The sequence below is a fragment of the Mycetomoellerius zeteki genome, unplaced genomic scaffold (genome assembly GCF_001594055.1).
Source record: "Mycetomoellerius zeteki isolate Tzet28-1 unplaced genomic scaffold, Tzet1.0 scaffold58, whole genome shotgun sequence".
Classification (NCBI taxonomy): domain Eukaryota; kingdom Metazoa; phylum Arthropoda; class Insecta; order Hymenoptera; family Formicidae; genus Mycetomoellerius; species Mycetomoellerius zeteki.
Window position 1 is genome coordinate 755,419 of NW_017257588.1, and position 13,602 is coordinate 769,020.

Below are 13,602 nucleotides of genomic sequence, written 5' to 3' on the forward strand. Positions count from 1 at the left end.
TTATATTTAATAAAATATAAGCCATGATACACATGTATGTAACATTTTGACTCAACGATGTCAAGCGACGTTATGACCGTTAAAGTCATATTTAATCTATTTTTTCGGCAAACGCTATTGTATGAACAGGATCCCTCGCTTGTATTTTTGGCTTCGAACATCGATTACAAAAACATCAAATAACGCACAAATAGCTCATCGTTTAAATATTATTTATTTATAGCACGCGCATAATAATGCATAATAATACGTGAGTATCAGTATCCGATACAACAACGTTAAAATACTTGCATAAAGCTGAGGAAGAAGCAAGATCGGGCGACAGGACCCAAAATATATACGCGCCACCTGCTGCTCGATGAAAACACCTTACGCTCGGAAAATTAAACTCGCAATTTACGAGACGAGTTCGCAAATAATTATTTTCGCGCCTAACTTCGCCGGTGTTTTTACAACCATCACAACATCGCTCGCGCGAGCATTAATTAACAGCCCTTTCATCCGCGGCAAGTTACCGCATCGACTGTCACCGCGACCAACGCGAGTGACAGGTGCACGTGGGATCGGAGATGTTACATCATGAGAGAAACGGTAATTAGTTGTTCTGTCAACAACGTCGAAATCGCCTGCAACGTATAATACACAAATCGCGTATTACGTTATCTGCATTCGACCTGTATCAATTTCGTGAAATTGAGTAAATTCCACGGATGCCACGAATTAATATTGCGCGTTGCTTCTCTGGCATACACAATGCCACGAGATTATTATATTTCGGCAACGCCTTACAAACTCTAATATTGGCCGATTTAATATTAGTTAATTTATACTAAAAGGCAGTAATTAATTTATACTTATTTGGAGTACTACAAGTACTGAGCAACAGTGTTTTTAATATTTAAAATAAGTAATTAATTATCGTCTTTCAGTATTGGCCAGCATTAAATTTCTGTAAGGGTGGTCTGTGATGTATAATAATTGTACTGTGAAACAGCGCGATTCTTACAAGTATTAGTAACAATTCGTGAATCTCGTTTTATCACGCACCACGATCTTCTCTTGCCTGAACAATATACGAAATTATTGTACTAGTAGCGAGCCGTCGGCTCGTAACAAATGTGCATACGAAACAACATAATACCGCTAAATGTCGGCATTGTGAATAAATGTAAATACCGCTCATGTCGAGCAACGGTCATATTACACGCGTACAGCATCGCGGAATTATTATACCGGTGGTGCGACGCTGATTTATGGCGCGCTCACACGTCAAAAGGCATAATCATAACGACTTCTGGAACAAACTGGTTTAGGCGTTGAAGTGACAATACGAATTAATGATCATTACAAAATCGGGCGTGACAGCCACAATGCGTTGAGCAACTAATATCTCGGAATTATTTTATGGATTATTATTTACTGGCGATACACAAAAAGCATAATATATAAAAAGAACTTGATTCTACCTATAAATTTAATAAGAATAGACTGCATTCTTATGAAATTGTCACTATTTAGAAAGAAAGAGGTACCTAATACACTCTTCAATTCATAATTTCAAATTATACTCGAATTTGAGTTATTTGTAATTATTTCTGTTCGCCACTGCTCCTATTTAATATGTTGGTAATTTGATTAAAACAATGGAATTATAACTTAATTTTAGAAAATATATTAAATTTAATCCAAATTTATCATTTATATTTATCATTTATATTATTTATAATGTAATTTATTACTTGCATCATTCATGTTTGTTTATACTTTTATTTACATTTGCTAATTAAGTGAAACATACGTTAATATAGATGTTGTTTACTTTGAAACTAAATACAAAAATGGATTAATTTACATTTTGATACATGGAAGTTAAAAATAACAAAATGTGTGTGTGTGTGTTATTTAACTCAAGGGATTGGGTTACCTTTGATATGTAACAATGTAGCGTATAGCTCTTTCTCTTTCTAAAGTATCGAATTAAAGACGAGATGCTGATATGTTCTATTCTTTTTAACGAAACACACATGCTAAGCTCAGGGAATGCACACACTGAGAAAAAATATCTTAAATTAAAAAAAATATTTCTTTGCTCATATTTTCAAACAAATTATTACTTTGGATCAATGAAAATTTCTTTGAAATTAAGATACTTTTTTTACTTTAAAAAGTATATTTTAATTTCAAAGAAATTTACATTGATCCAAAATAATAATTTGTTTGAATACGAGCAAAGAAATATTTCTTTGAAATTAAGATTTTTTTTTCTCAGTGCAATCTGTGTTTATTACGTCTATGATTCTACCGAGTATGAAACAGTTGAAATGCATGGAAACGACGATGTAAACTCGCGAGGGTCATCTTTAGAAATTGATCTTGCATAACTTGCACAGGCTATATTTGACGATTTATTAACGATGGCTAAATGCCAGTGATTCGTAAAAGTTTACAAGATTTACGGTCTCATCGATCCTTAAATATTATATATAAAATTTTAAGTGTGTATGTTGCGTGTGTCGACGTGACACTATCAGCTCGCGAATGTCATCTTTACGAGTTTTGATCGCGGATGACACATTGATCGCGCGCAAACTACTAATCTTTAAATTATTACAACCCACGGCCACGTGCCAACTTGGGTGATTTATGAGAAATTCAACCGTGCTTCTCTGCACAAAGTTTCGTTCTCTAAAGCCACTACGATCCGTGACACTTCGAACTTATTATTATACGAGACGCAGCAAAGTTGAGAAACACTTTTCTTCTCAATCAAACTTCATGTAGGCAACGATACGAACAGAATACAAACAAGATTACAGTACAACGAATTGAAGATTCATTCATTATGAATTATTAAGAACTGAGCTTCCAGACGAATCTTCATTTAACCTTTACAGAACAGGAAAGCCATTATAGTAGCGTTGAAACATTATCATATTTTGAAGCAAATAATACAATGAAATAATGAATTGTAACAAATCTTACTCAAGGAAAAACTGTACGATTGAAAAATAGACCCCTGTTATCTAAAGGTCAATAAGCAATTCTTTCTTAAAATAATCATAATCAAATAAAATATAAATGACGCGTTTTAATATCGAAAAAATAAAGATTAATTCAATTTAAAAAAATTTTAGAAAAAAATAACAATTAAACAAAAGTCAGTAACTGAGAAACAGACAAGATAAATAGAAGTCTTATCATAGAGCGCGATTTCGCGGAAAGAAGTTAGTCACTTCCTATCTTTAAGATTACAACATAATGAAAGCACAAAAAAGATCTAGTATCGAATTAAGAATATAATAAAACATAATTGTTTTTTAGAGAATCATCTCAACAAAGTTTCGAGAATATTATAATAATTTAAAAATTCTACGACGTATATCAGCTGAGGCGTGTAACATAATGCGAAGATTTAACGAGATTCCGACCTGCTCGCCAGAGAATAAGGGCAATCTCATCACGGCTATAATCGTGCTTCTGGAAATAGTCCCATCATCATTGTCGTTAAATCCTCGGAATAAAACGGATGCGCGCCGCGGATAACCGCGACATTCATTATCAATGATTTCACGTGCCGATGCATTTATTGAGTACACAAATTAGACGCTCTTTCATTAACGTGCATCACTGCCGGTACCGAAACTCACGCTCTCTCATCTCGATCGATTTGGTATTCACATCACGTTGTAACGGAACGCAATAATTAGGAAAATGAAAGGCGGCACGCAAAGCGTCCCTTGTCGCATGTTTGCATTCGCGATCCTTGCGTGCGTACTCGCGGTAATTCTAAGCGTTTAAGGAAACAACCGCGATCAATGAAAATACTATTAAAACGTTGTAGCGTATAAACAAGTTTTGATGTCGATGTTATCTAACTAAAAAGCAAAATAAAACGATACGAGCCCGAAGAGATTTTTCTTTTTTTTTTTTTAAATAAGTCGAGTAATCAAAATAATGAATATCAAAATAATGAATATTTTCATAATAAATTAAAGGAAAAATAGATAAAACATTCAATAAAGATTTGTATGTAAAATAAAAAATCTAAGTCGAAACAAAAATGATTTTTATTTTTACAAATATTTCTATAAAATGCGATGATTTTTTGCAATGTAGGTTTACTACTTATAAATGTTAGACGATATTATTTTCAGATAATATAAATCGTGAGGGATTTTAACAATATACTCTATAAAACTGATAAAATTTTTTTTGATTGCACAAGAATAAATACGAAATCGATATTTTCGATTTGATCTCGTCCACTTTTGTGCAGATGTTTAACGAGAGAAAATCAGAGAGCGATATTCCAAATTCACTCCTAGACACAAAACCGATAAGATCACTGCGATCTTAAACACGGTATTCATTCATGAAAGCGCATGTCTAGCAATTTGGGCGAAAACGTGTGCGACCTATTTCCGCGATATAATGTTGAAACGCGCTTAATGGATGCATCTCTGCTACTCCTTCCGTGGATCGTCAAGAGAATATTTTACCACGAGTGTTTCACAGCATCAAACGACGGTAAAGTACGAGCTTCTAAAAATCCACGCAAAACAGCCACAAGTTACGAGAACTCGTGAACGACGAACGAGTCCTGTCTGTTACGCATCCGAAAATATACACTCATGGTTTCGAGAGAACACGCGACGGTTTCGTACGTGATCCATTATTAAAAAGGTGTCTCTCCTTCCTTTCCCCCTTTTTCGTCATTCGTTTCCTTACGCCATTCTCGAATACTTAAATTTTTATGTAACGTCAGCGTGATCTTACATATTGCTTCAAATCTACAAGCTAAATTAAAATCTAAATGGTAGCGCGCTCGCTCTTTCCTCAATTGCTATTGATACAATGATCGTTAAAATGGTAATCACATTAGCGATTGCGCGATTGTAATTGACGATTATTTTTCAATCAATTAGCAATCGATGACTGCTTTGCTCTGATTGAAAAGTAATCGCCAATCACAATCGCGTAATTGCTAGTGTGATTACGGTTTAACACACATCTGACTAGTGAGTTTTGTATGTTTTATCGTGTAGGATATAATAGAACTTTTTATTATCATGAGCATACAATGATAAAAAAAAACATGATTAAATAAGAATATATTTTTATGAATGTAGTGTGTTGAATTATATATTTTATATTTTACGTTGTTATCTAACTATTTATGTTATTTAAAATTTTATATTATAAATAACTTTTTTTTACAGATATTAAAAAAATTTCACCGATTTTTATCAAAACCACTGAAAAGTCAGATGCCAACCACCGATGGCTATCACTCAATGTGTTAATTTCAATGCAAATACAAGTGTGTAATAAGTGCCTTCACATGTGATTTTTTCGTATAAAAATAACACACTGCATATAAAAATGAATTTATACATTTAAACGTATAATAATGTTATTTTTACGCGGAAAAAAATCACTTGCTCTCTAAATTCTTTAGAATGGAATTTCACTTTAAAGAGTGAAAACTGAATCAGGCTTAAAAAAGACTCAATTTTCAATCTTTAAGAGTGAAATTTTAGAATGAGATTCTAAAAGTTTTAGAGAGTACACATATATGAAAACATTTATTACATACTTGGATTTGCAATATTGATATCGTCTATTATCTGTCATATATTCACTCGATCTATTTATCTTTTACTCAATCTTTGCGAACAAAGAGAGACGTTCGTGGAATTATCATTCAAGGAGACATCTTCTCCGAATAAGCGCTTATGAATAACGTTCGACAACAACAAAAATGAAAGAAAAGGAAAGAAATAAAAGCCGCGTCTCAGATGGGTCAAAGGTCTATTGCATGGATTGCATGACCGCGTAAACATACGCCCAGAAAAATCGATCACGCATCCTCCGCATTAGACACGTGGCCGACCCGTTTCAGCTGTGCATACAATTACACCGTTACGCAAACTTCTTCTAGATCAGTGATGCGTAATTTTTTTAAGGGTCATTTTCAAGAGACCATTTTTAAAAATAGGTAAAATCTTTCGAAACATATAATATTTATTTTGTTTGCACAAAATAGAAAATGTAATTTTATATTTTCGGCTATGAACCGGCGGCTCGCAAAAAAAATTTATTAGGTGGATCGCATGCGATCAGAGTTGGTAAAAAACATGTTTTAAACAGTTTAAAACATGTTAAATTGTTGTTTTTAATACGTCTTAAACATGGTTTTTTTATAATACTGTTTAAAGCATATTTGAAATATTAAAAAGAAAAAACATACCGTTTTATTCTTAAAAAAAAAGAAACATTAGTCTTTGTCAACCCTGCATACGACCTGCAGATTACGCATCATTAATCTAGATAAATCTGAAGCGACGAAAATGCAGACTAATTAAATACCAGATATTATGATTTATGTATCTTTCAGTTTACGTGGAAATCACAACAAATATATGAATCAGGGAGTATGAAGAGAAATATCATGCTCGCTTATATTTTTAACGATGGTCATTTCTATATAGAAGATGTTTATTATCGGATATTTGCATATACTCTAACGGATAAAAGCATCGTGTTTAGTATCGTTTTAAAACGCTATAGTTAAACCAGCTCGCTGCTTTCATGGCCAACCAGTACGCGTCGGTCAAACTAAAATACTTCGACTATACAAATGTTTGCTAAACGTTATATGCAAAATCACTTTTTTAGCTGGTAAAAAAAACAATTTTCCGGAACACTTTTAAACCAATCTCGTAAATAGCCGTCAACAAAAGAGAAAAAAGATCGCGCGAATTGCGCTATTCCGCCGGCGGCGGTCGTTATATTCATATTAGCAGTAATCCATGCAAAAATCAACGTTCATTACAGCCGTCGAGTATCCCTCCCCCCCTCCCCCCACGCTCACCGTCTGTTTATTTTATCCGGTTCGTAATCAGGGCAAGATGAGAATATCGGCTCGAAGGTATTTTAATGCCGCGTCGCGTACCCTTTTGAGGGAAATCTGCGCAGTTGAGTACGCGGGCTCGACGACGACGTCGGGGATTATACAAAGAGCGATCCCACCTTATTACCCGGCGTCCATGTGACGTCGGCTCGTCAGGTTCATCAGTGCGCGGGTAATACACATCCACGACGACGCTGCTAAAGTCGGGTGAAATAATTGCTCATCGATCGCGAGGCCTTATACGCAGGTGCGAATTTAATAATACGCCTTGCCTGTAGAACTCATATTGACGTGGAACCTTCGCATGGCTCTCGCTTTAACGCCGTTCTCTCAAGTGTAAATGCGGAAGAAACTTTACACCCTTAGACACCGGCCTCTCAGCGAGTAAGACGAAACTTCTGCACGCGATACATACAGTTAACGTTATGAATTTCCATAAAATCACTGGCGAGCAGGTTGGACGTCAAAGGTGTCAAACTGTAATTGACTCGCACGATATGGAAATAAACTTGAAAGGACCAGGCGATTTCTCATCAAAAATATTATATTAAATACACTTTCCCTCCCCTTATAAATTTTCATAAAATCGTTTCATGCTCTCTAAATTTCTTGGAATGAAATCTCACTTCAAGAGTTAAAATACTGCCACTATTTTTTGGAATGAGATTTCACACTTCTGGAGATTCACTCCAAAACAAAGAGTGAGATTCTTTTCTTTTGGAGTGGAATCTCAAAAGAGTGAAAAAATAGTGAAAATCTACTCTTATTAAAGAGTGCAAATTTTTCATTCTTTTTCAATAATGGCAGTATTTTAACTCTTTTGGAATGAGATTTCACTCCAAGAAATTTAGAGAGTGCATAAATGTGCAAAAGAAGAATTTTTTTAGTGTTACGTATACGAAATTGCAAGCTTAAGCTACGAACAAACAAGTACAATTCGAATCAACGTTTTTCTTGTTAAAATTTTATAGCGAATCAATATTTGTTTCAATATTTTTCCAATTTTCAGCCTTAAGTAGATTGCAATAAGTCGGATTAATTATGTTAAGCTGCAGTTCAGTTAAATTAATTAAAAATCACAATCGCCGGTATGCCAATGTATACAGTAAAATTCTTTAATAATGCAAAGTTCTTCCATAATGCTCCGACATCAAAACAATTTTCTTAAAATAATTATAATTTTTCTTGACTACATTATTTTTAACTATTATGTTTTTTAATATAAGAAGAAATCTGGGACAGAAATATTTACACATCTGGAAGTAAAGTTTTCTTCAGTTAATATATGAGCTGACTAGAACATGTAACACATACATATAAGTGCGCAGCTTCCTGAAGCAGTGCATGACAAATAAACAGGTGTAAACGAATACAATCTCTTCTGTGTAGCACTTGTTGCGTGAGAAAAAAAACATTTTGATACGATTTACTACGAACTTTGTTAGAATTTGCATGCAAAATTACATAAGCATAAAGTGTCTAACATAATCGTACGATATTGTTGTTTTCAATCAATAGTAGCAATAATACTAGCATTATCAAGTGTCTATAATATAAAACAATGATCATTTTAAAGATACTAATGCATGATAACATTATGTAATTAAATCATTATTTCATCAAAAGAGGATAAATTTTATTCTCCTATTTTTTTCTTCCATCATGTTGTATTTTATTTCTTGTTTTATGTTATGTTATGTTTTTTTCATTATATTATGTTAGTCTTAAAAAATCTTCACATATTCTTTACAAAAATTATTATTTGTATAAAAGATGTCATGTTATTAGAAAACGTTAATTTTCACAACATAAAATGTCGATATTCAACGATAATAATTCTTAATATTTCCTCAATATTCTTAGTAAATTTCAGTATTAATACATACTGAACACCACGTTAAGACTTAAGAAACTTCGACCATAACTTTCAACGTAGAGCTAGTGTGCTTGAAACCACAAAGTGATACAGAGAATCACGGAAATGATAAGTCGGTTCGATAGATACCTCGAACAGAGGATGCAACAGTCCGAACAGATAAATATCTAAGGTCAGCAGCTCGTTGTGCTTGGAATGTAAATAAGATCGAAATTCTACAAGATGTCTATCTTTTGAAGCTGCTTGATGCTGATGAATTATTGAGATATACTGGTGCACATGAAACTACGTATCAAAAAACGTAATACAATTCCTGTTATTTGATAATGTGATTATAAAAAGAACTTTAAGTTCAATTAATTTAATACATTTCTGCATATAATAATAATGCGTAAACGAATTTTTATGTTTACGTACAAAAAAAGATTAAATTTCGAGTAGAAAAAATTCTGTAAAAAACTATACTAAAAGTTAAATTAATTTTTATAATATTCCGCTATTTAAGGTATAATACGATGAATTGCGCCAACGATTCCATTTCATCCATCATATGCCACATGAAACGCATATTTTTAATTAAAACTCTTTTTTAACTTAAAAAAAAGAAAAGAGTTCTTCTGAAACGTTATCATCGATTGCGTACGATTCGCTGCAACCGGTCACGGTCTTTCTTTGATGTTTTCCTGTATGTATACGTAAACGTATGTTTGGCCTCTCTTCTCAAAGAAGTAAACATCAAACAAAAGTTTTTGCCGTCGTTTTCTCATGCAAAGAAATATGAAAATACTCGTAGGAAATCATGGCTAAAAATTGTCGCGTTGCAGCGCGATTAAATGATAGCTCACGAACGTTATTTCTAAAATATCTAATTCCCTTAGTTAGAAATTCTATTTTTTTTTCATCTCTCACTTACCCCAATGTGGAAAGAAACCCAGACACATTTCCCTCGGCGTAGAGGCTAACAATGTCGCCGAGGTGAAGAAAACTCGCAGATCCTAGAAGCTCACCCATCTCGATTGATTCTTAGAGTCTCTCTCGGTGCCTCGAAATCGGAGAAACTCCCGTGCTGGCTGCTTTAGCCGAGTGAATCATTCATGGCTACACCTGAGGAGAGAAATAAATAATTAGGGAAAATTGAAGAGAATTGATAATATAAACCTACACACGTGTGATCGAAATAGCTTTCAATCGGATTACTCGATATGTTATACGAGAAAAGAATACATATGAGATTACGTGGAAAATATTTTTTTCTTTTCATTTTGCAAAATAATATCTAATAACTGAAAGAGCAACGGAATCTTAAATGTTAAATTAATGATATTATTTTAATCTTTTCTGAAATTGTAGAGAATTGTCTATAAATTTCATGTAAATTTGAAAAATTGTATTACAAATATTAAAATATAAATTTATGTTATATTATATATATTCCAGATTTTGGTCAATCAAGAAGATCGAAATCATCGTTTCTAAATTTTTTAAACCAATGTTATTACATTTTGATATCCAAGGCACTACGATAAACATAAATAATTGCACTTGTGGTAAGTAGCATTGTTAACCTTTAGAAACTCGTAAAGCATCAAATGTCTAATATGCACCTTACACTTTGGCCTTCCATTCTTGACAGTATACTCTAATTCTTTGGAAATTTCACAATAAATGTCAATAATTAGTATATAAGCTATGTAACAATAAATTACATCCATAAACAAGGTGGCAACATTTATTCAATTTGAAAAAAAGACATTACTTATAGATACTCCTATAATAATAATATTGGTTAAAAAATATGTCGGTTCATTTGATATTTCTTATAATCTGATATTCTTTTCGTAAGCGAAAAAGTGATTTGGCAAATTCTCCGATTGCATGCCCGAAAGATATATTTTTGTATGAACGTACATTCTGCCATTGTTTGCTCCAGAAACGCATATACAGTTCGAAGAACAATATACAAGAATGAGACTTCTTCTTCGTTACGAGTAATGCGAATTCCAAAAATACAACAACAAACATGGTTAAGTACGCTCTATAAATAGGACGTCTAAATGTTTTTCTAATGCTCGCTTAACATTACATTTGTAAATCGAATCTCTTATCTCGTAAGTTGAACACTTTCACGTTGCACCATTAATCATTATTGCGTCGACATAAAATTCACGAATAAATATTCCTTAAAAGGAAAATGTCGCACAGAATATTTTTCTTTCAATAAATATCTACTCGTGAATTTCATGCCGATACATTTAATGATTAACGATGTAAACAACGCGAAAATGTTCAGCTTGCGAGATAAGAGATTGAATTTACAAATGTAATGTCAAATAAGTATTACTACATTGAGAAAAATTTCTGATTGAAAATGAACGAACCAGAAAATTCTAATCATATAAATCAAAATTCTGATTATCTCAACTAAAGAATTATAATAAATTCAATCAGAAAATTCTGATTTGTTAAATATTATAAAGCAGACTATTACTAAAAAGAAATTATTCTGAACACAAAACTATGGTATGCACACTGCGACGTATAGGCGCAACCGGCGAACGAGACTTAATTGCTCAATGGTGCCATTGTAAATTGCTAGATGAAGTTATCTATTTAATAGATCCGAGACGACGCTGGATCTATTAACCGGGTCGTGAGATTTTTCCTCTCTCGTAGATGCGAACAGCAATTCCACATAACAATCTCAATTGCATGAAACATTGTTCGAAGTTTGTTACGCGGGGCAATTAGAAGCTATTTGTTTCCTGCTATAAATGTCGCTATGATCGTGATAATTTCCTTCGCACATACATTCCTGTTCATAGACAATATTTAAAGATGTTCAATATATCAAATACATTAAATATGTCATCTATGTAGTATAAATACGAGCTTTATATTAAATGCGTAATAAATCGAAATCGTGTCATACCATACTAAATATAAAGATTCTAATAGCGGCTTCCGTGTGGCTACAAGTATTGAATTAAATTATCTGAAAGTTCAAATCCTCTTGTTTCATCCACAACAAAAGATAAGATACCGTGTTGCGTGTTGCATAGAGAGAAAATATGAAATCATATCGACCGTGCAATCATCTAGAAATAATCTATTGAGAAATCGCGATATGACTTTCCGATAAATTGATTTGCTTTAATCGAGTATCCTCGAACAGAGGCAGACTTTGTCCGAGCTCTACTCTTTAAATTAAACTGACCCTTAACCTTCGCGTTCACATAAACAACCATAACCGTGGGCACAACCGTTGGTCAGGTCAGGTTCACTTTTACAGAAGAAATCGATAAAACGAGTCCTGATACTAACAACCATTTGACACGACCATTTGACACGAAAGTACAATCTAGATTTCACGAGAAGCAAACAAAGAACATAATAAATTTTAAAAGCTCAATAATAATTGATAGTTATTGTAGTTGATAATCTAATCTAATTAAATATTCAAATTAGATATCGCTCTTATCTTCACGTTGATTATAGGTATAAAGAATAATTATACTAATGTTTCCAGAAAGTGAAATATATCGAATACATTCTTTCACATCTATGTTCGACTAATGTCTATTTTTATACCAATGTAGAACTTCAATCTCGGTTTATATATATAACTTAGTTTAACTTTTATCTATTTTTAGTTGTAAGGATTAAAACAAAATAGTAAATTAAATCGACAAATTGAGAATTTATAACAAGACTCTAAATGAATATAATTGAAATATAATTCAACTTGAAAGATTGGGACTTGCAGAGCCACGCTGGATTTATTATGCTAATATACAACATTATTAGGTAATCAAAATAATTAATTTCCAAAAGTTTCGATCATTTTAATATGATCGTCTTCAATGGTATATATACATAAAAATTACAATAAACAGTCGCAATTTTCTTGAGCTAATCCTATTACATTGTCAATTTGTTTAACGGTCATCCTCATTAGAAACCCTTGTACATATACATGTTTGATATTTTAATCATACTTTACTCTGAAATGTTTCGAATCAAGAATCTTGATTTCCTGGCCACAGCGTTATTGAAAAGCTGTGTTATTTGTTCCACATCACTATTAGTTGTATATTAGCATAATAGATCCAGCATGGCTCTACTACAGTCTTTCAAGTTAAACTAAATCGAGACTAAAGTTAATCTACAGTGGAAAAGTACATAAACGCGCTTCTTTCTTAACTGCAAAATAGTTGATAGAAATCACCACATTTAAAATACGGCACACAATATGTTTATTTCTTCTAAAATCATTTCATCTACAAAACTACCAAATATCATACTGCCTTTATGTAGGTATCAACATACGTTACCTCATTCATACGTATGTACAACGTGCTATTTTTGGATCTCATTCATAAAAAAAACCACATGAAAGAATAAAGCGTGTCTCTTTCTCTTTTTACGAGCTTCAATAAGAAAATTAATAAATTTGGTAATCCGAAGAGAAGTAATTAGCATCACATTACCTATATGCCAAGAAAATTCTTTCGTTGTGAGACACGTAATTATTTATATAATTCTCAAATCTCAAAGCGCGAGTAAACTCCTGTCTTTTTATTGAATTATTAATTTATATTAATATTTTACCAACCAACCTTTACGCAAAAGAAATTAATTTATGTAAATAAGTTCGAATATACCAACATATAAATATACATCCTAGAAATTATTATTCCGAGAGTATATCATAAACTGCAGCGAAATGAAGTCAGTAAAATTAGTTTTGCGCAAAAGTATATGAAGATCTTAGAAACATGTTTTAATAAATAACACTGTTTTTAAATATTTTATA

The 13,602-nt window shown here is 32.5% G+C and overlaps 1 protein-coding gene across 10 annotated transcripts in view; it reads right to left on the minus strand.

Moving 5' to 3' along the window:
- LOC108728144 (Inositol 1,4,5,-trisphosphate receptor) overlaps positions 1-13,602 on the minus strand; it is a 52,012-nt gene that overhangs the window by 27,775 nt on the left and 10,635 nt on the right. For 8 of the 10 annotated variants that reach the window (XM_018456538.1, XM_018456539.1, XM_018456540.1 and 5 more), the window contains exon 2: positions 9,703-9,893. In XM_018456538.1, the coding sequence (XP_018312040.1) occupies positions 9,703-9,800 (98 nt within the window). In that variant the 5' untranslated portion in view covers positions 9,801-9,893. Of the gene's footprint in view, positions 1-9,702; positions 9,894-13,602 lie in introns of those variants that run through there. The other 2 variants (XM_018456537.1, XM_018456542.1) reach the window with 1 other exon arrangement.